Genomic DNA, 23,810 nt, shown 5'->3' on the forward strand with positions numbered 1-23,810 from the left:
TTTCTTTAATTAAGGTCAAGGTGAGATGGCAGCACCGGCTGGGGAGCATTTTGCCCAGAGATAAATATGTCCCTCTGTGTTTCTGCCAGGCAGCAGGGAGGTGTGTGTTTGGAGCTAAATTAATTTGATTTACATCACGCCATGGTAACTTCTGTTCTCTCTCTCCTGCTGTCAGATGTCTTCGCTGCCTGTTTCCCTTCCCTTCACCCCCACACATTTCATAACACGGGAGGGAGAACGCTTGGGCTGGCTTCAGGCAGAATTTAGAAACTGAATAACTAATTTGATTCTTCTTCATGGAGTGCTATTCTCTCTCTCTCTCTCTCTCTCTCTCTCTCTCTCTCTCTCTCTCTCTCTCTCTTTCTCTCCTTCCTTGAGGGAGAGAAGTTGTAAACTCGAGCAATTTATTTTTATATCATACTTAATGGCACTCACTGCTTGACAGAACTTTTTCTTTGGTGCCAAACCTGGCGTCTCACCTTTCTTCTTCCCTTGCGTCAAATCCTAACACCAACAAATGTAGTCAGAGCCCATGTCCCCTGGAGGAACGTGCTCTGTGCTGACTCTGTGACTGCCCCCCTGCGCCTGGTTTTGCAGGCTGGCCATACCTATTGACACCCAGCCCTGTTATGGCAGCCTGGGTGCACGCCTAGCCCACTGCCCCTGGCTCTTCCTGCAGCGGCTGGGCAGGATAAGGTTACGCCGCCGGGGCCTCCTCTGTCACAGGGAAGAAGGCGGGCCGCTGGGGAGTTGCCACAGTTGGCAGCCCGGGCCCGTGGGAGACGCTTCTTTGCAGGCGGCCCGGAACTGAGGGTGGGACCCAGAGAGCAGCCGGAGGCCGGGGTCCCCGCCATGGGCACAGCCAAGCCTCCCGGTCGTGGCTGTGGAGCCCTGCCCCGGTGGCTGCTCGGCGCTGCCCTGCTTCTGGGCCTGCGGCTCTGCATGGAGTTGCGCCACGCGGGCTCGGGACCCCCGGGCCGCCGCGATCTCCCGGGGCCACCCCGGACACACCTGCTGCCGGCCCCCGGGCCCCTGCGCGGAGTCAGAAGGAGGCAGGTGACCTATGTGCGCAGTGGGCGCCGAGCACTGCCCCGGGGTGGCGTGAGCACGACGCCCCCGGAGCCAAGCTGCTGTGCCCAGCGAGGGCTTCCCAGCAGGAAGGTCAGTTGCAAATCGTGCAGGCATGGACCTTGGTGTTTAGCCTGCACCCAGATGGCGCTGGGGAGCCTTCTCTTCAGGTCGGTCGACCTCTCCACCGGGACCTCCAGACTCATCTATTTCCTTCAACTGAGCTCTCCCTGGAACTTTCTGTAGTCTCACTCAATGCCCCTACAGACTGAAGTGGAATTGAGCAGGGTCTATCCAAATTCAACTAATGTTTGATCGCCCACTGTGGCAGGTCTCCTTCTAGGAATGGAGCACCCAGTAACCACACCCATTTCAGTGAGGGAGGGGGCGCTGAAAGGGAAGGAGACATGGCTCGCCATCATGTTTTTCCCACCCAGGCCTGGAAAAACCGTATGGGTAGACACTACGGTGGCTCATCCACCAGTCCAGGTGATGGTGAAGCAGCATCTGCCTTCCAGCAGCTTCTGCCCTGCCACCACTCCCCACCCGAGTCCCTACCCAAAACCCCAGCACCACTTAGGACCAGAGCTGGGTTTGTCTTATATCTCTGGCTGGGCTCTTCCTTGTCTCGTTAACTTCCTGCATTACACTTCATTGATAGGTCGGTTTTAACTTCTGGTTACTAAAGCCTTATCTTCCCACCTTCTTTTGGGAACTCCATGGTACCCAGGAGTGGAAGGATTAGGAACTGGATATATGAGCTTGCCAGATCCTAAGATCTATCATTCCTGCTTCCAACCGCTAGACACCCTTTGAAGCGAGGCTGTCTATACTGCCTGGAGTCGGGTTTTTCTTGTTGGCATCTGGGCACCCCCTCCTACCCTGCTACCCCTTCATTTACCACCCTATTCTTCCTTTGACTCCTCTACGCTCTCTCCAATTCTAATACTCCCTCCTACTTCCAGGGCTTTTCGTCCCCCACTTCTACAAGCCTTCCCACAGGGCAGTTGCTTAACAGGCGAGCTCGGTTTTCTGTCTCTGAAAACCTTTATAGGTTTTATAAAGACTTAGCTAGTTACTCTAAAAGAGCCACTTCCTTCTCACTCTGCTCATGGAGTTCCCAGGATGCCTTGCTAAGGATTCAAAACTCTTGCCAAGGGCTTACACTGGATGCTAGGTCAAGCGCTGCCGGCACAAACTGAATTCAAAGTGGTTGGGGGCTCAGGAAAGCATACACTTTGATTCGGGCCTTGAACCTACCAAGAACGATCAAAAAGAGAACAAAGGAGACATTTTGAACTGAAACTTGATATTTTTTTTGAGTCTGGCCTCCTTTGTCTCTCTGAGGACACTCTAGAGCATTCTGTCTTTGATACTCTTCCCTTTTGGATTGATTCTCCACAACTTTTGTTTCTGCTGTTGCCTGTTCAAGGAGACCTAAGGTTTTGTCTCCGGCTTTATTAGTAACTAGAGCCTGCCTCACAGTGTTAAGGTTTGGGATGCATAGACTCAGAGGGTCACTGGGGGTGTTTGTGGGGAGTTCACCCCCCATCCCCTGTAGGACGCTGGAGCAGAGATCAGTCTGAAGACGTCATGCAGGTGGTAGAAATGGAGATGGCAAGAAGTGGTGGATTCTGGGTATGTCTGAAAGTTACATGGAGAAGCGCCTATCTTTGTTTATCTGTTGCCTGTTTGTCTTTGGTGGATTCCAGAAAGAAGGTGCTGACTCCAGATAACTTTCAAATATCTTTTAGTTGTTCAGTTGGAAATGCCAAATAGACATTTAGACATGTTGATCTGGGGCTTAGAGACAATGTCCAGGCTGAAGTAGCAATTTGGGGGTCACTGCTTGCAAGTGTCACTAAAACTATGAGATAGTGTGAGGTCAACTGGAGGTGAGGGTGGTTCACAGATCTGAGTACTGGGGTTCAGTCAATATAATTAAGTTAAAAAGAAATGAAAGGAAAATGGTAGCATAGTGTCTAGAATGTTACAAACACAATGTAACAACTTTTATTTTCTCTAAGTTGTCCCAAGTCTTCAGCCTTAGCTGTCCCTCTAGTATAAGCTGTTACAGTGTATTTACATTCCTTTGCTACATCTGAGTCCTGCTCTAGGGAACTGCATCTTGTCAATCTTCTGCTAATTCCTACCTCAAACATTCAGGTCAAGGTTCACTGAGAGCCTATTCTATCTCCATGCCGATCTTTCTGCAATCTGTGACGGCAGGCGACAGCAATGCCTTCTGTGAGTTTGAGTTCTTTTGTTCGTGTGGAGACCTGAGAATCCATCTCAGATGGAATGTTTTGTCTGTACAAAGTATTCTCCATCAGGAGGGATTTCATTTCCCACGGTTACCGTGGTGAACTCCAGAGACACTAACTAACGTGAAAGATGGAGACAGCTACTTCTTGAGCTCTCCTGGGTGATTCTAAATGTCTATATAAATGATATAAAAACTATATAAACTATATAAAAAGTAAGGCCTATAGCTATTGTAAAAAAATATTGTTATTAGCTTCTCATGGAAACATTTTCCTTAGATTATCTTCTCCATAGTTAATTATTTATTTTATATGAGATTTTTAAAATTACAAATGTGCAAATATGTTATATATATAAATTTATAATTATAAAGTTATAAAAGTTACCTTACTTTATAATAATTATTTTCATGCTTATTATATGAGAATATATATCTCATCTGGCCAAGTTCCTAGGCAGGATTTTGGATTTGTTTCACTTTGCCAGTCTTTCACGGCTGAGTTAAAATATTCCTCAAAACCGGAAAGGTCCGTTATTTAATCTGTTTTCTGACTTCTGGGAATGGAGTTCACCATCTTACATCCGGGATAAACCTTGGTCCTTTTGAGCCTTACAAGGCAAGGTATAATTCAAGGTGATGCACCATTAATAAACGGAAATAGAATGTGGAAGTTACCCATTGAGCCTTTATTTATTTTAACTCCTCGAGAATACTGATCAACAGTTTCACAAGACTCTCAGTTCCTTGGCCCTGGGAGGCTCCACATTGGTAAAGAAGAGCACTTTCCATTCTGTGGGCAGCTCTCTGGGTAGCGAGCGCTTGCGTGGAATTCTTGTCTGCACTGCAGAGCGTTTCTTGTCACCAAGCTTTCGTTGCAAGAGTGAGAGGTAGAAACATTCAGCAGTTATATTACCACCTTAATAAGAGGTTATGCTGTTCTTAAAGGAAACAATCTGGACACACACACACACACACACACACACACAGAGAGAGAGAGAGAGAGAGAGAACAGTCCTTCTGTAACTCGCTGTCTCTTCCCGCACCCCCCTTTGCCAGGCTCTACAGACTCACTAGCTCTGAACATGAAGTCCTGCATGTACAGAGTTCTAATCTTTGAGCACTAGGAGGTGGGGACGGACGGCAGATGGTAGGAAGCACAGTCTTGGAATCCGTCCGTTTCTGTGCAGTAGACTCTGAGCATCAGTGCTCTCAGTCCATAAACTTTGCAGAGTGCGTGCGTGTTGAAACTCCCCTAGTGTCTCTCTTTACTTTCTGTTTCCTGCATGTGACTGGGGTTTGCTATTGTTTTCTTTCTTAAATAGGCGTTTATGGTTCCTGTGGGGGAGGCTTATTTACAGAAGGTTAGGTGTGGTCTCTGTGACATAGGCTTCACGTGCACTCTTGGAGTGCGTGTGGTACCCCTTACAGGTCAGCATCCACCTACAGGGAAGCGGCCTTTTAACCTCTCAGCCTTTCTTGCTCTGGAGGTACTTAACTCAGGACCAGGCTGCCAGGAGAAATGTCTTTTCAGAGCTATGTCACTTGGCATTTAATAACCTGGTAAGAAAAGTGACTTGTGAGTCACTGAATTACAGAACCCAGAAATGTGCTGCTGACTTGGCTGGTGTCTTACGGATCCTTTGGAACAGAATGCTTACATGCTTGCATGAATGTCTGAGTGTGTGAATGTGGGCGTGTGTGTGTGTGTATGTGTGAGTGCACGCATGTGTGCATGTGTGTCTGTATACATATATGTGCATGCATATGTGTGTGCCTGCATTCATGCATGTGTGTGCATGGATGTGTTTGTGTGTGTGCATGTGTGTGCGCACGCATGCGTGTGTGCATGTGTGCCTGCATACATATATGTGTGTGCATGTGTGTGCATGCATATGTGTGTGCCGGCATCCATGCATGTGTGTGCATGGATGTGTTTGTGTGTGTGTGCATGTGTGTGTGTAAGGGAAACTGTTTCCACTTCTAAAAAGCCAAATGGCAAATGTTGTCTGACTTTTTGTCCTCCTCTTAGTTTTCTAACTCTGTAGTTGTCTTGAAGAAGATGGGGAACTGCTTAAGATCCCTTATTGTTTTCAGACTCTTTGCAGGTAGGTTGAGCACTCCCCGTGGCACAGAGGAAAGGCATAGTCCTGTGATTCGCTTCCTCTTCCTCATCCCCCTTTGCCAAGCTCTACAGAACCAGCTCTGAACACGAGGTCCTGCACAGCCGAAGAGTTCTAATCCTTTAGCCCCGGGGGATGGGGATGGATGGCAGATGGCAGGAAGCACTGCCTCCTCTAATTGTAGCAATCTTGGAACTTAGCAGTCATGTCCAGCCCCTCCGGTTGTGCATTTGTACCCATACTTCTGACGTACAGGGAACAGCGTGAGTCAGTCCTCTCCACTTCCCACAGAAAGCTGAACATTTTCATTTGAAACAAAGTCAGTGGAGAGTAATTGAACGAGCTCCGGCAGTCCGTGGGTGTGAAACAGCAGTTGCTTAGTTTCATTGCAAAAAGGGGGTTTTCATTACAGTTTTGATGCAGGGACCAGAGCTCTGCTTCTACCCAAACCCTACAGTTAATTTCTCGGAGCGTGTTCTGTGGGCAGAGAGCTTCTAATGGAGGGGCCTATTGTTTTTCAACAACCAGTGGTGGGGATTTGGGGGTTTTGGGTATAATTTGTGTGGTCCATTTTCTCTAAAGAGAAAAATGACCTGCCAGTTTTCTCAGACAGAATTGGATTTCCTTTTTCAGTTTGTGAAGAGAATCAGGGCCTCGTAGTTAAGACTGGCAAGAGTGGAGGGCCCTTGTGCTTTTCCTTTGCAGGCCTTCTGCTTATGAGAAGATGGACTCTTTGTTCTCTCACACACGGGAAGTAACAGGAGCCTGCTCCATTTACCAGGAGACGAGTTTCAGCACAGCAATCCCCCAGCCGTGATAAGTGTCTTTTCAAATAGCACCTGGGTCCTCTGGATATGTCATAATGGACCCATTAGTGTCCTGTGGAGGTTTCTGATAAAGAAGGGTGGGGAGAATTTGCTCTCCAACGAGCTTTTGTATCCCGATCAAGTGACTGAAAGAAAGTTGAGTTTTAGAAGCCTTACAATCCAAGGGCATGTGTAATTTAAAGTCGTAGCAAGCTAGCCTGTTAGTTATCCTGAAGGTAAATGCAGCCAATGGATTTGAATCACATAGCTTTTTTTTTTTCTAGTAGTGGGAATTGAATTCAGAGCTCATACATGCAGGCAAGTGCTCTCCTACTGAGCCCTACCTATACTATCATGTAAAAGTCTTTACACAGGGTGTCCAGTGGAATCCAGCACTAAGCCCTGCACAGGAGCTGGGTCCAGTTGTATTGTTGCTCTGGCAAGGGATCACATCCTGCGCCCTAGGTCTGTGTGGTCCCGCTGGAATGCAGACGTGCCGTCCACCTTTAATCCCTCCGACTGGAGTACACACACACCCCTAGTACACACCTAGACAAATCAGAGAAAGATTTGACCGAATGAGTCAGAGACACGATTTGCCCAACTCTCATGAGACCAGCACAGGAAAGACAAGCTATTTAGGAGCCATACAGAAGCAGAGCCAGAAGCCGAGAGGAGCCAGATTGGATCAGTCAGTCTGAGAGGAGTTTTGCCTTAATTCGCCTCTGTTGGTACTTTGTTTCAGTTGAGAAAGTAATGGATACAAATGATTGACATGGGGTGGACACAGGGGAAGGTGCTTGTAAGGAAATGTATTTACTCAGTGTAACACTGTTTGGGTTTTACAACAACAACAATAACAACTCCAAAACACCCAGTGTTTGTTTTTTTTAAATAAGAAAGTTGCATGTTTGCCTGACTTAAACAAAACAAAGAGAAGAATTAAAGAATGCTGGGGGAAGCTGGCGATTTCTCCCTGAGGGGAAGGAATAGTTTGATCGCTTCCTTTTGGAGGAGGGGGCTGTTAAGAAAACTCCGGTTTTCGGAGTCCACCGTCCTCATTTCTGAGGGGCCACCAGAGGTGGCTCTCCTTGCTTCACTCTGGGACTGGTTCTCTAATGTCCTCTTTGAATTGGTCAACTCTGATTACTTGCTCTAAACGCAGCCCAGGGACATCTCCTGTCCTGAAAGCCATTCTTAGACTAAGAGAAACTGTGGCTAAATCACTCACTCTAAGCAGCTAAGTTCTTGCCACTCCCTAATTACATGGAATTACTTTTGCCGTTTTCTCTTAGATTTTGTTTTCTCGTATCTTATATTATTTAATTGACCCATTTTGGAAATCTTGGGCCTGGGACCTAGACATAGATTAGTTCTTTTGTTTTGCTTTGCTTTCTCTGATCCTAGAACCTCTGCTCTATACATGAGTTTATATAGTAATGTATGTATCTACCTTTATTTCATAATTATTTACCTGGTAATGCCATTCTTTGGAGTGTAGGCATTGTTTATCCCTCATGTGGAGACCAGAGGTTTTTATTAGATGTCTTGCTTTATTGCTTTGCCCTTTTAAAAATAAAGTTTTTTTTTTTTTTTTTTTACTTCCTGGGCATGAGCGTTTTGCCTGCATGTACATATATACCACGTGCAGGCCTGCAGCCAGAGGAAGCACACAAATGCATGGATCCCCTGGAGCTGGAGGTACAGGCCAGTGTGAGCTGCTAGCTGGTGGGTGCCAGGAATCGGACTGGGGTCTTCTAGAAGAGCCGCCAGTGCCCTTAACCACTGAGCTATCTCTCTCTAGCCCTGTTCTCTAACCTCAATTTTGAGACAGTGTTTCTCATTAAACCTGGTGTTCACCTATTGGCTGGACTGACTGGCCAGCCAACTCCTGGGATTCTCCTATCTCTGGCTTCCTATGTGCGGATTATAGGTATTCAATACTCAGTTTTTTACATGAGTGTGGGGGATCTGAGCCATCCCACAGCCCCTGTCTGTTATAATCGTGTTAGTTTGGGTTTTACTGCTGCTAACAGGCGCCATGACCAAGGCAAGTCTTATAAAGGGCAGTACTTAATTGGGGCTGACTTACAGGTTCAGAGGTTCAGTCCGTTATCACCAAGGCAGGAGCATGGCAGCATCCAGGCAGACATGGTGCAGGAGGACCTGGGAGTTCTACATCTTCACCTGAAGGGTGCTAGGAGAAGACTGGCTTCCAGGCAGCTAGGACTAGGGTATCAAAGCCCACATCCACAGTGACACGCCTACTCCAACAGGGCCACACCTCTGCATGGTGCCACTGCCTGGGCCAAGCATATTCAAACCATCACAAATCCTGCCAGGTTGTATCTGGCAGGAAGCTGGCATCTGGTGCACACACGGCGGGAGTGTATACACAGGGTCCCTACGTCAGGTTCCATTCATCCATCTATACCTCCAACTCTTCTCTCTTCCTTCGTTTCTTCTTTATCCCCACCCACCACAAAGTTCTTTGGGAGGACTTATTGGAAAGTAAATAGCAACCGTTGGCTCTTCATCTCGATGCAGGTTCTCAAACACAAATTAGAGTCTTACGGTATTTGAGTTATTTTGTTAGTGCAGTTACTTTTCAGTGAACATTCAAGTCATTGCTTTAGTATGCCCGCGTCTTTGCAACCAACCTCCTTCCTGACAGGCCAGTTTAGGATTCCTTAGTATAAGTCACTTCTGCATCATCTGGGACTTGGGTTATAAGCGATGGACCTGGTTGAAACCTGTAAACCCAGAAAATGGTAAGAAATCGGTCTGGCAAGACACAAAAGAAATGCAGAAGCTGGGAAGGGTCCAGAAAATCAAGCAGGGGCCTAAAGTGAGCCTGAACAACTCCGCTATTGGGGTGACCCTATGTCGCAATGTAGTGCATGCCAACTGTTTGTGTTGCCTGCACCCTTCCCTCCTCTTCTTGTGTTTGCAGAACTCTTTACTTTTCTAAGAAAACGTTTTCCGATTTTTTCCTTGCACCTGGCGTTCCTTCTAGGGACCTGGATTGTGCTTTACAGATGTAAGGAAGAAGACAGCATGAGGACCACAGCATAGCTGAGGCCAGGGGTCTTGGCGGTGGGACGCAGGAGGTCCATGGTGTCTGTATCCAGTGGTGAGGCAGTGCTGTCAGTACTAGTGTGTCTGAGGGTGGTGTCTGGAAGCCAATAAATCTTTAATCAATTCCCTTCCTGCTTAACAAGCTAGAGTGGTTTCTGTTGTTTACAACAAAGAACCCTGACAGAACAGTAAATTAGAGCTGGTACTTCGGAGGATTGAGACTATAACTTTCCCTTTCAGTTTTGCCTGGGTCTGTTTAATTCAGATTTGGGGACATAATGATAGGGCTCTGGGTGAACTATGGGCCGAGGAATCTCTCCCTGACAAGATGATAATATTTAGTTTCAGACACTAAATTATACAGATCTGCTAACTCATCTCTGGAGACATCAAACCACGTTTCATGGTGCCTGGGGGATCAGGAAGGAGGGGACACACGCTCAAGGGTGACCGGGGTAGGCGTCACACTGATGTGACATTTCTGGCTGGGCCGTGTGTAACTCGTGGGTTGGATGGGTGTGTTGCCATGCTATCCTGTGCTGTAATTGTTCTCTCCCTGGACTCCCGGCTCGTTATTTACCTGAGTAGGAGGGTGGGTGCTTGCCTGGCGTTATTAAAAGCCCCAGCTTGGGGGCTGGAAAGATGGCTCAGCAGTTAATAATCTAAATGTTCTTTCAGAGAACCTGCGCTCCGTTCTCAGCACCCACAAGGCACTGAGAACTGCCACAAGGCCATTCACAATTGCTAGTGACATCAGTTCTGGGGGACCTGGTACCCCCCTCTGGACTCCTGCATGTGTATGGTGCACATGAACATAGGCAGGGATACACACACACACACACACACACACACACACACAGAGAGATACACAGACACACATACATAATCACACACACAGATACAGAGACACATATGCATAATCACACACAGACACACACACAGACAAGACACAGAAAGACACACATAGATGTACTCTCTCTCTCTTTCTCACAGACACACACAAACACACACACATGCACACACACAGTCACATACAGATACACCCATTCCGAAGCGCACACACATGCAGACACACATATTCACAGACCCACACAGAAGCACACACACACACACACACAGACACACACACACACACACAGATACACAGACACACATACATAATCACACACATGGATACACAGACACACATACATAATCACACACACAGATACACACACAGACAACACACACACAGAGACAAGACACAGAGAGACACACATAGATGTACCCTCTCTCACACACACATACAGATACACCCATTCTGAAGCACACACACGCAGACACACATATTCACAGATCCACACAGAAGCATACACATAGATACACACACACACAGAGAAATACAGAGACACATATACACACGAACTCAGGCAGACACAGAGACAGAGACACATAGATACACATGCAGAAGCACACACACAGACAAGATACACATACAGCCACTGACTGTAAAATAAAAAGCCATGGATGTAAGCAAAAGGCTTCCAGAAGAAAGAGGAGTCAAACAGCATGTCTGAAACCATCGTCATCTTCTCATTTTTACTTGGAGTTAGCTGAAAGGACTCGAATATACTTCTGGAACATGGTTACAGGTTGGAGGCAATACCTGAGGTGGACAGCACAACATGTCAGCCAGCAATGTAGGTTATTTCTTTGAGTGTGGAGGAAGGGATCTCTTAAAGCCCTGTTTAGTCAAATGTGTGGTCACTTGGAACTCAGAGCAATTAGGGGACAGGAAGTGGCTTTTTCGCCAGCTGTTTTGAGAGGAGAGTTGGGAGGATAATAGCACACAAGATCCTAGGACAGTGGCGACATTCATTGAAATGTCATGCAAACATTCTGATGTAAATGCTTGCCTGTGAGATGGGATTCTGGATTCTCTGGTGTTGTTTTCTGTCTTAGGAGTCAAACCCAGGGCCTTGTATATGTTAGACCCAGGGCTCCCATTTTTATGCTTGGGGTCAGATAGTAAAATTCTGCTCCTGTGTATGTTGAATGTAGACAAGAGATGTCATTTTCTGAACTTTAGTTCCTTCCTTCCATCGACTTTCTCTTTTCAAAGGCTGAATTTTCGTTGTTAATTATGTGTGGGTGTGCATGTCTGTCTGTGGGTGCATGTCAGTGCATGTGTCCTCCAAGGCCAGGCACAATGGAACCCTCCCTCCCCGCTGTAGCTGGAGTTACCAGCAGTTGTGACTGTGAGCTGACCAAGCACGGGTGCTGGGAACTGTAAGGAGGAATCTGGGCCCTGCAAGGGCAGTAAATACTCTTAACCACAGAGCTGTCTCTCCAGCCCCTGCTTTCCTCCTCTGCAAAACTAAATTGGTTGGTTTTTTTGAAGATGAAATGACAACATGGGGGCAAAAAAATGTCAGCAGGGTGCGTGGCCCAGGGACACGATTCCTTTTCTCCTCCTCCTCCTCCTCCTCTTCCTCTTCCTCCTCTTCCTCTTCCTCCTCCTCCTCTTCCTCCTCTCCTCCTCCTCCTCTCCTCCTCTCCTCCTCCTCTTCCTCCTCCTCCTCTTCCTCTTCTTCTTCTTCTTCTTCTTCCTCCTCCTCTTCCTCCTCTTCCTTCTCTTCCTCTTCCTCTTCTCCTTTTCCTTTTCCTTCTTCTCCTCCTTCCTTCTTCTCCTTCTTTTTCCTCTTCCTCTTCCTTCTCTTCCTCTTCCTTCTCTTCCTCTTCTTCCTCTTCTCTTCTTCTTAATTATTTAATCATTTCATTGATTCCATTGGTTGACATCTCAAATGATATCCCACTTCCCAGTTACCCCTCCGATAACCTCCATCCCACAACCTCCCTCTTCTCCCTCCCCTTTGTTTTGATGAAGGTGCTCCCCGACCCACCCACCTTCTCCTGCCCCTACATCTGGAGCATCAAACCTCCACAGGACCAAGGGCCTCCCTTTCCATTGATGACAAACAAGGCCATTCTCTGCTACCTATGTATCTGGAGCCATGAATCCCTCCCTGTATACTCCTTGGTTGGTGGTCTGGTCCCTGGGAGCACTGGGTGGTCTGACCAGCTGATGTTGTTCTTCCTGTGGGGTTACAATCCCCTTCAGCTCCTCCAGTCCTTCCGCCAGGTCCCCAACCGGGGTCCCTGAGCTCAGTCTAATGGCTGGCTCCAAGCATTCACATCTGCATTGGTCAGTTGCTGGCTGAACCTCCCCAGGAGCAGACACACCAGGTTCCTGCCTGCAAGCGTCTCTTGACCACTGTGACAGTGTTGGGCTTGGTATCTGCAGACAGGATGGCCCTTCCTTCAGTTTCTGCTCCATTTTTTTGTCCCTGTTCTTCCTTTGGACAGGAAATTTTCTGGGATAAAAACGTTGAGGTGGATGTGTGGCTCCAACCCCAACACCAGGGGCCGTGCCTACCTACAGGAGGTGTTCTCTACAGGTTCTATCTCCCCTTCTCTGATAAAATCATCCCCGCTGGGTCCTGGGAGCCTCACGTTTCTCTAGTGTCTGGGATCCTCCAGTGGCTGTCCCCATTTTCTCATCCCCCCTGCTACATATTTTCACTCAATTTCCTGACCCCTCTTCCATCCCCTCCAGTACCTGATGCTGTCCTCCTGATTTCCTCCTACTCCTCTCTTCCTCCCATACTCTCTCTGCCTCTACCTTGATCGTCCTGATCCCCCCTCAATGCAGAACTAAAGCATCCACACCCTGGTCTTTCTTCCTCCTAAACTCCATACAGTCTGTGGGTTGTATGATGGGCATTGTGAGTTTGGGGGCTAATATCTGATTATCAGTGAGAACATACCCTGTGTGTTTTTCTGTGATTGGGTTACCTCACTCAGGATGATACTTTCTAGCTCCATCCATTTGCCTATGAATTCCATAAAGTCATTGTTTTTGATAGCTGAGTAATATTCCGTTGTGTAGTTGTACCACATTTTCTGTATCCATTCCTCTGTTGAAGGACATCTGGGTTCTTTCTAGCTTCTGGCTATTATAAATAAGGCTGCTATGAACATAGTGGAGCATGTGTCCTTGTTATATGATGGAGCATCTTTTGGGTATATGCCCAGTAGTGGTATAGCTGGGTCTTCAGGTAGTGCTATGTCTAATTTTCTGAGGAACATCCAGACTGATTTCAAGAGTGGTTGTACCAGCTTGCAATCTCACCAACAGTGGAGGAGTGTTCCTCTTTCTCCACATCCTCGCCATCATCTGCTGTCACTTGAGTTTTTGATCTTACCTATTCTGACTGGTGTGAGGTGGAATCTCAGGGTTGTTTTGATTTGCATTTCTCTGATGACTAAGGATGTTGAACATTTCTTTAAGTGCCTCTCAGCCATGCGAGATTCCTCAGTTGAGAATTCTATTTAACTCTGTACCCCATTTTAAAAATAGGGTTATTTGGTTCTCTGGAATCTAACTTCTTGAGTTCTTTGTATATTTTGGATATTTGTCCTCTATTGTATGTAGGGTTGGTAAAGATCCTTTCCCAATCTGTTGGCTGCTGTTTTGTCCTAATGACAGTGTCCTTTGCCTTACAGAAGATTTTCAATTTTATGAGGTCCCATTCGTTGCTTGTTGATCTTTCGGCATAAGCCATTGGTGTTCAGCTCAGGAAATTTTTCCCTGGGCCTATATGTTTGAGGCTTTTCCCCACTTTCTCTTCTATTAGATTCAATGCATTTGGTTCTATGTGGAGGTCCTTGATCCACTTGGACTTAAGCCTTGTACAGGATTATAAGAATGAGTTGATTTTCATTCTTCTACATGCAGACCATCAGTTAAACCAGCACCATTTGTTGAAAATGCTGTCTTTTTTCCACTGGATGGTTTTAGCTTTTTTGTCAAAGATCAAGTGACCATAGTATGCAGTTCTATTCCATTGATCTACATGCCTGTCTGTGTACCAATATGTGCAGTTTTTTTATCACTATTTCTCTATAATACAGCTTGAGGTCAGGGATAGTGATTCCCCCAGAAGTTCTTTTATTGTTGAGAATAGTTTTGACTGTCCTGGGTTTTTCTTGTTGTTCCAAATGAATTTGAGAATTACTCTTTCTAACTCTATGAAGAATTGAGTTGGAATTTTGATGGAGATTTCATTGAATCTGTAGATTGCTTTTTGTAAAATGGCCATTTTTACTATGTTAATCCTGCCAATCCATGAACAAGGGAGATCTTTCCATCTTCTGAAGTCTTTAATTTCTTTCTTCAGGGACTTGAAGTTCTTGTCATACAGATCTTTTACTTATTTGGTTAGTGTCACATCTAGGTATTTTTTATTATTTGTGACTATTGTGAAGGGTGTTCTTTCCATAATTTCTTTCTCAGCTCTTATCCTTTGAGTAGAGGAAGGCTACTGATTTGTTTGAGTTAATTTTATATCCAATCACTTTGCTAAAGTTGTTTATCAGCTGTAGAAGTCCTCTGGTAGAATTTTTGGGGTTGCTTATGTATACTATCCTATCATCTGTAAATACTGATATTTTGACTTCTTCCCGTTTGTATCCCTTTGATTTCCTTTTGTTGTCTAATTTCTCTGGCTAGAACTTTGGATACTAGATTTAATAGGTTGGAAGAGAGTGGGCAGCCTTGTCTTATCCCTGATTTTAATGGGATTGCTTTGAGTTTCTCTCCATTTAATTTGATGTTGGCTATTGGTTTACTGTATATTGCTTTTATTATATTTTGGTATGAATCTTGAATTCCTGATCTCTTCAAGATTTTTACCATGAAGGGGTGTTGTATTTTGTCAAAGGCTATTTCAACATCTAATGAGATGATCATGTGGGTTTTTTTTCTTTGAGTTTGTTTATATAGTGAATTACATTGATGGATTTTTGAATATTTCATCCCTGGGATGAAGCCTACATTATCATAATGAATTATCGTTTTGATGTGTTCTTGGATTCAATTTGCAAAAATTTTACTGAGTATTTTTGCATCGATATTCATAAGGGAAATTGGTCTGAAGTTCTTTTTCTTTGTTGGGTCTTTTTGTGATTTGGGTATCAGTGTAACTGTGGCTTCATAGAATGAATTGGGTAGTGTTTCTTCTGTTTCTATTTTGTGGAATAGTTTGAGAAGTATTGGTATTAGGTATTCTTTGAAGGTCTGATAGAATTCTGCACTAAACCCATCTGGTCCTGGGCTCTTCTTGGTTGGGAGACTTTTTATGACTGATTCTATTTCTTTAGGGGTTATGGGTCTGTTTAGATGGTTTATCTGATCCTGATTTAACTTTGGTACCTGGTATCTGTCTAGAAAATTACCCATTTCATCTAGATTGTCCAGTACTGTTTTTTTTTAAAGATTTATTTATTTATTTCATGTATGTGAGTACACTGTCGCTCTCTTCAGACACACCAGAAGAGGGTATCTTATTACAGATGGTTGTGAGCCACCGTGTGGTTGCTGGGAATTGAACTCAGGACCTCTGGAAGAGCAGTCAGTGCTCTTAATCACTGAGCCATCTCTCCAGCCCATCCAGTACTGTTGAGTATAGACTTTAGTAGTAGGATCTGATTATTTTTTGAATTTCCTCAGTTTCTGTTGTTATGTTTCCTCTTTCATTCCTGATTTTGTTAATTTGATGCTGCCTCTGTGCCCTCTGGTTAGTTTGGCTAAGAGTTTATCTATCTTGTTGATTTTCTCAAAGAACCAGCTCCTTGTTTTGTTGATTCTTTGTATAGTTCTCTTCATTTCTACTTGGTTGGTTTCAGCCCTGAGTTTGAACATTTCCTGCCATCTATTCCTCTTGGATATATTTGCTTCTTTTTGTTCTAGAGCCTTCATATGTGCTGTTAATCTGCTAGTGTATGCTCTCTCCAGTTTTTTTTTCTTTTTTATGAAGGCACTCAGGGCTACGAGTTTTCCTCTTAGCACTGTTTTCATTGTGTTCCATAAGTTTGGATATGTTGTGACTTCATTTTTGTTAAATTCTAAAAAGTCTTTAATTTCTTTCTTTATTTCTTCCCTGATGAAGGTATCATTGAATAGATAGTTGTTTAGCTTCCATGTGTATGTGGGCTTTCTGTTGTTTTTGTTGTTATTGAAGACCTAGCCTTAGAATACAGGGTACAAATTCAATGTTCTTGTATCTGTTGAGGTTTGTTTTGTGTCCAATTATATGGTCGATTTTTGAGAAGGTGCCAAGAGCTGCTGAGAAGAAGGTATATTCTTTTGTTTTTAAGATGAAATGCTCTGTAGATATCTGTTAAATCCATTTGGTTCATACTTCTTTTAGTTTCTCATTGTCTGTTTCATTTCTGTTTCCATGATCTGTCTACTGATGATTGGGGTGTTGAAATCTCCTACTATTATTGTGTGAGGTTCATTGTGTGCTTTGAGCTTCAATAATGTTTCTTTTACAAATGTGGATGCCTTTGCATTTGGGGGATAGATGTTCAGACTTGAGAGTTCATCTTGGTTGATTTTTCCTTTTATGAGTATGTAGCATTCTTCGCCATCTCTTTCAATAATTTTTGGTTAAAAGTCTATTTTATTGGATACTAGAATTACTACTCCTGCTTGTTTCTTGGGACCATTTGCTTGGATTTTTTTCCAGACTTTTACTCTGAGGTAGTGTCTGTCTTTGTCACTGAGGTGTGTTTCCTGTATGCAGCAAAATGCTGGGTCCCTCTATGTATTCAGTCTGTTAGCCTATGTCTTTTTATTGGGAAATCGAATCCATTGATTTTGAGAGCTATTAGGGACCAACGATTGTTGCTTCCTGTTATTTTTGTTGTTGGTAATGGTATTATGTTTTTTTCTCTTCTTTTAGGTTTGTGGTAAAAAGATTAATTTATTTCTTTTTCTTGGGTGCAGTTTTCCTCTTTGTGTTGGTCCTTTCTATTATCTTCTGTAGGGCTCGATTAGTGGAAAGATATTATTATTATTTAAATTTGGGTTTGTCTTGGAATACCTTGGTTTCTCCATCTATGGTAATTGCGAGTTTTGCTGGGTATAGTAGCCTGGGCTGGCATTTTTGTTCTCTTAGGGTCTATATGACATCTGCCCAAGATCTTCTGGCTTTTAGATTCTCTGTTGAGAAGTCTGGTGTAATTATGATAGGTTTGTTTTTATATGTTACTTGACTTTTCTCTTTACTGCTTTTAATATTCTTTCTTTGTTCTGTATATTTGGTGTTCTAATTATTATGTGATGGGAGGAATTTCTTTTCTGGCCCCATCTGTTTGGTGTTCCATAGGCTTCTTGTATATTTATATGCATCTCTTTCTTTAGGTTAAGGAAGTTTTCTTCTATAATTTTGTTGAATATGTTTGCTGGCCTTTAAGTCGGGAATCTTCACTCTCTTATATACCTATTATTCTCAGGTTCAGTCTTTTAATTGTGTCCTAGATTTCCTGAATGTTTTGAGTTAGGAGCTTTTTGCTTTTTGTATTTTCCTTGACTGTTGTGTTGATGTCTTCTATGGTATCTTCTACACCCAAGAGTCTCTCTTCTATCTCATGTATTTTGTTGGTGATGATTGCATCTGTGACTCCTGCTCTCTTTCCTAGCTTTTCTATCTCCAGTGTTGTCTCCCTTTGAGTTTTCTTTAATGTTTCTATTTCCGTTTTTTAGATCCTGGACAGTTATGTTCAATTCCTTCACCTGTTTGATTATGTTTTCTGTATTTCTTTAAGGGATTTATGCGTTTCCTCTTTAAAGGCTTCTACCTCTTTACCTGTGTTCTCCTGTATTTCTTTAAGGGAGTTATTTATGTCCTTCTTAAGGTCCTCTATCATCTTTATGAGATGAGAATTTAGATCTGAATCTTGCTTTATAGGTGTGTTGGGGTATCCAGGGCTTTCTGTGGTGGGAGAACTGGGTTCTGATGTGCCAAGTGACATTGGTTTCTGTTGCTTATGTTCTTGCACTTGCTTCTTGCCATCTGGTTATCTCTGGTGTTAACTGGCCTCATTGTCTCTAACTGGAGCCTGCCCCTCTTTCGAGCCTGTGGTCCTGTCACCACATGATCCTGCGTTCCTGGATGTGTCAATATCTCGGGAGTCTAGCTGCTCCTGTGGTGTTGGCTGAGTGGGCTGGGATCCAGAGCGGAGGCTCTGCTCAGGTACAGGTGCAAACCAGAAGGCATGGACACTGGAGTGCAGTGTCAGCAAGTTACAGGTGTGGTGTCTGAGGAGGGTGATGCCTGGTGCTGTGATTTTGTTTCCTCAATACTAATTGTAAGTTTGCTTTAAATGAAAGTGCTGTTGAGTTATTTTGGCTTGTGTTAGTGTTATAATGTGAGTTCAAGCTTTGGCAACATAGTTTTTTCCTAGAAAAAAATGTTTACAAGTCTATTTGCTTCTTTACTTATAAACACTCTATAATCTTTAGTGCAAGAGAGGTCAGCTGTGCACTCAAGGGCTAAGGAGTTAGTTGATAAATTGGTTTGCTGTTCTTGTGTCCCACATCTTAGTCATGTCAAGTGAATATTATTATATTCTGTATATGCCTTTTAGAGAAAAGCTCAACCCAGCACATCAAAAGGCATGTGCGTATTAACGTTGTGCCTGGGTGTCTGGGATTAATTCCTTCAAGTAGCACAGACTTTGAATGAAGCAGGGAGAGACCATTGTCCTAGATAGAATTGTCCTAAGCCTGCACACACGGAAGCTGCTGCCTAGTTAGAGGAACTCAGTTAACACTAGAAGGAATGGCTGGGGGCGCAGCTCGGTGGGGGAGGGCTTGCCCAGTGCATGCTGGGTCCCAGCTCTACTAGAAAAATTTAATTATTATAAAAAATATTCTAAAAGTACCAGAGAATGAAAAGAGAAAAGTAGTGTACACGTAGCTGAAGATGATGTACTCTGCTAACATTCGGGGCCGGCAGATCAGAGAGAGATTTCCAATGAGATTCTATTCCATCTGCATCTTATTGGGAAAAAAGCACAACATAGTTGATAAAACCTGGATGGTGTGGAGAAAAATACATTGTATCACTCTGCTTTATTCGGAGTTGCCCTTAGCTCCTATTCTTTAATTTGTTTATCTTCTCCATGACCCCACTTCTCTGTCTGTCTGTCTTTATCTGTGTGTGTGTGTGTGTGTGTGTGTGTGTGTGTGTGTGTTTCTCCCTGTCTCTGTCTCTGTCCCCCCTCCACCTTGTCTGTGACTTCATGCCTCATGAAGCCATGAAGGCAGAAAGCCCATCTGACTTGCTGGCAGCTCTATCCTAATTGACTGGGACAGTGCCAGCGCATAGTAGGTATTCAGCAATACCAGCTGGATGAATGCTCTTCTTTATCGCTCCTGGTACGGACCAATGGGTTTGAGACCTCCTGAATCTGTCCTTTGCTGTGCTGTGTTTCCCCTGAGGGTGCTCACTTCCAAGATGGTGAAATCCCACAGGTACAAAGCACAAAGCAACCACTGTTTACTCAGCTTCTGACTACAGGAGGAAGGCTGGAAGCCACACCCACCCCGTGCCTGTCCTTGTGTGGCCTGGGAACTCAGAATTACTCTCACGAATGGATCTTTGCAGTCATTGGTGTTAGAAACATCAATATCCAGGGCCTGGAGAGGTGGTTCAGTGGTTAAGAGCATTGGCTGCTCTTCCAGAGGTCCTGAGTTCAATTCCCAGCAACCACATGGTGGTTCACATAGCTAAAGATGTGGAGAAAAATACACTGTATCACTCTGCAATGTATCATCTGTAATGTAGTTCTCTTCTGGTGCATCTGAAGATAGCTACAGTATATATATATATATATATATATATATATATATATATATATATGTATATATGTATATATATATATAATTTAATATATGTTATAATTTATAATTTATAATTTAATATATATTAAAATTTTTAAAAAGAAGCATCAATCCTGAACAGAGATGAAACAAAATAAGTAAAATAAAAATTCCAGTCTTTCACATTATTAAAACGTATGTCTAGTGGCTTGGACTCTTCACTAGAAATGTAAGGTTGCCCTTTTATTTTGTCTAATAAGCACCTAATTAATATCCTCAATTTCCCCTCTTGCCTCATGAAGTGTTTATACCTGACTTTTTAAAGAACAATTTTGCCAACCTCTGCTACAGAGGTGGTCTCAGGCTACTTAGGTATAACTCTGGTGTGGGGGTAAAAGCAGAACTTTAAGGGTTCATCGAGCCCTAGAGTCTTCTCATCTGTTGAATGAGAATGGCCCTTGAATCCCAACAAGGTGCTGAGAATCCATGAGACCACCTCTCTAAAGTCTTGAAGGTCTTTGTCACATGATCATAGCCATGTAGTGAGCCTTGTAGTAGTTTGTTATTTTGAAGGTCTTTGTCACATAACCATAGCCACATAGTGAGCATTCAGGTAGTTTGCAGCTGGCTTGACCATACTAGGACCTGCTCTTGCCTTTTTCTAACATAACCGTAGGGTTGTTGAACAAAGTCTGGGGTCACTTTCCCTTAACACTTACATGACAAGGGCATGAGCCACACAGTAGATGTCAGTATCTTTCCTTCTGTATGATATCTGATAACGTCTGGGGAGCTTACATTTTCTGTCCATGACTCTGATTCCTGCTTCTAGTTCATTTTCTCTTCTCTGGCCTGCCCTGCCCACTTCTGTAGTCTTCCAGGGTGACACTCACACAGGCCCCTTAGGATCAATTCAGTCCAAAACAAAACAAAACAAAACAAAACACCTGAAAAAACCAAAACCATTCTAAAATCAATTCTTCAAAGTTGTTCTGGCATTTGGGTCTTAGCGGCTGGTCTCTCTTCTCTTCTCTAAACACATTCCCTCTTTCCCATTGTTGAGTTTTCAGTCTCTCAGACCCCTCTTTCCTCTCTAGACCTAACAAATTCCCAATCCATGCTCTGTCTCTGTCTCTCTCTGTGTGCATCTCTCTGTCTCTGTCTCTTTGTCTCTCTCTGTCTCTCCTCCCCCCCCCGCCCTGTCTCTCACCTGGAATGATTTATCTACCTGCTTTCCCTTTCCTGCTGGCCTGACCTAATGACGTATTAAGCTGCCTCAGTGCAGAACTCTGGATTTCCTTTGGAGGTCATGGGGACTGAACCTGGACCTTTGCGTGTGCTTGACCAGGGTTCTGCTGCAGCACCAGACTCCCAGCTCCAGCATGCACGTGGAAGCCAGAGGACACCCTGCAGTGTCTAGCCTTCTTTTCACCTTGTTTGATGCAGGCTCTAGTTGTTTTCCAGTACATACACCAGTCTCGCTAGCTCATGAGCTTCCAGGGATTCTCCTGTGCCCACCTCCCAGATCTCCATAGGAACACTGGGAGTACAGATGTGTGCTACTGTTGCCGGCCTTACATGAGTGCTGGGGCCTTGAACACAGGTCCCATGCTGAGAAATCTCCCAGCCCTATAGAACATATTTTACACAAAATTTGTGTAAGGATGTTTGGAGCAGTGTTATAACATCCAGAAGTAAGAAACCACTCGAGTGTCTCTTAGCTGATGGAGAATATGGAAAATGTGCTCTAGTCAATCCAACAGAAATTATTCAGGAATTGAAGGGAGTGTGCTAGCATGTAGATGAGCTTGGAAACACTGCGTTAAGCAAAAGAAGATGCTCACAAAAACGTCACATATTCCACGACCCCCATTTTAACAAAAATGTCCACCAATGACAAGTGTGCAGTCAGAAGGTAGGTGTGGTGAGGAACAGTAATGGCTGCTTCTGGGAGCAGCTTCTTTTTGAGAATATTCTGAAGTGGGAGTGTTACCAGGCTGCACAACACTTGCCCATCCAAAGCCTGATGGACTGCACACTTCAAAATGGTACATCTTGTGGCATGTGAATGGTAAACGTTCCTAGAAGCCCACCAGTGACGGATGTCAAGTTCTACCCCCTGCCCTGTTCAGATAAAGATAAGCAACCCCAAGGGGGCCCGAGGCACCCCAGCCTGCTGCTGCTCACGGGTCAGCATGGTCAAAGGCAGCAGGGATGTGTCTGCCCGTCCACATGGCCTCTCAGAAGTTCCCACAGCTCTTCAGACCTAGCTCTTCAACTCGTGGCAGGCTTGGCACACAGGTCTGTGTTTGCAGATGGGAGAACCTCAAGGCACCGTTGTTTTGAGCTTGCTAGCAGCTATTGCTCCTGATTTTGGCAGGAAGGATGACAGAGAGTATTGGGGTCTGTAAAGTTAAATTAATTAATTAATAAGGTGTCAGCATTATAGCTCACCGAACCGCTTATTCCCTTCACATCCTGATTGCAGCCCCCCTCCTCCCAGTCCCCCTCCCACAACCTCTCCCCACCTCTCTCTTTCTCTGCTGAGATGGGGGAGCCCCCCCCCCCGTGTACAAACCCATCCTGGCACATCAAGTCACTGCGGGACTAGACCAGCCTCGTCTTCGGCTCACACTGGCTCTTTCTCCTCTTCCCCATTCTCGCCCACGTGACCTCTTGCTGCCTTTGCAATGGTTTGCGTGGTGGTCCGGACGGCCCTTCCTCGCTTACGAAGGCTTGCTCTTTTGTTACCGTGGGTGGGCCTTAGGTAGTGCCGTGTGTATGGCGTTCATTCTCTCTCCCATCAACACTGGCTTCATTTCTGGTTCAACGCAAAATGAGAGTGCGACCCAGGTTGGCTGAGGTCAGATTTAAGTCATTTCTACTCTCTGCTGTGAGTCATTACTGTTGAGATCTAAATTGCAGGGAAAAATCGGTGGATTTCTATAGAATTCAGGCCCTCTATCAAAGTGAAACATCCAAGACATTTTCCAAAGTAGCTAAAATAGCTTAGAGTTTGGCTTCAGCTGTTTCTTCCAGGTAGATTTTCAAGTATGCCTTACATTGGCTTAAAAACAAATTGGGACTGATTATATAATTATGATGGGGAATGTTCTTTTGGGTGGTGAATATTCATTTTGCACGAAAATAGTAAAGAGCTGGCTTATTTAACTAATGTGCACTTAGAGGGCCCTCCACGAGGAGCAGGCGGCCACACGAGTTTTGAAGCTGCAGTGGCTTGGCTTTACTCGGGTACCTTGGAAACGGAGAATTGTTTTTGGAAAATCTGATGCCCAGGCCTCAGGCCTTATTCTTGGACAAGGAATGTTTTCATTTACAAAAGCCGAGCGGCCGCTGAAGACCGACACTTATTTAGCACTCGCAGCATCAAATCCGTCCTCGAGATGGTGGCACGGAGACGGAACCATGAAAACATCGTTTTCATTATCCGTATGCATAGATTTTATTTATAAAATGTAGGTAACACATGGTACCGAGAGAGTTAAGGTAACATGCGTGTGTTTGGTGCCATCATGAGCGTCACAGTAAAACCAGAAGGTTCTGTTTAGGTTTTAAGTTTTTTTTTTTTAATGCCTTAATAACAAAACCATACACACATGGAAGGAGTTGGGTAAGGGATTTTGGAAATTCAATTTTCTAAGTCTTTTATTCAAGCAATTTTTAGGTTATAGCTGTTTTGAAACCAAAAAATTTCAACTTAAAAATAGAAGTGAAGAAAGAGGAACAGATTGCAGTCTGCA

At 44.4% G+C, this 23,810-nt stretch overlaps 1 protein-coding gene across 1 annotated transcript in view; it reads left to right on the plus strand.

Annotated features, from left to right (window-relative positions):
- Positions 1–846: 846 nt before the first annotated feature.
- The window catches only part of Mettl24 (methyltransferase like 24), a 117,009-nt gene continuing 94,045 nt past the window's right edge, over positions 847–23,810 (plus strand). The window contains exon 1 of the mRNA XM_032888842.1: positions 847–1,161. Coding sequence (XP_032744733.1) covers positions 853–1,161 — 309 coding nt within the window. The 5' untranslated portion in view covers positions 847–852. The remainder of the gene's footprint in view (positions 1,162–23,810) is intronic.

Source organism: Rattus rattus, chromosome 18, assembly GCF_011064425.1.
Source record: "Rattus rattus isolate New Zealand chromosome 18, Rrattus_CSIRO_v1, whole genome shotgun sequence".
In the NCBI taxonomy this organism is placed as follows: domain Eukaryota; kingdom Metazoa; phylum Chordata; class Mammalia; order Rodentia; family Muridae; genus Rattus; species Rattus rattus.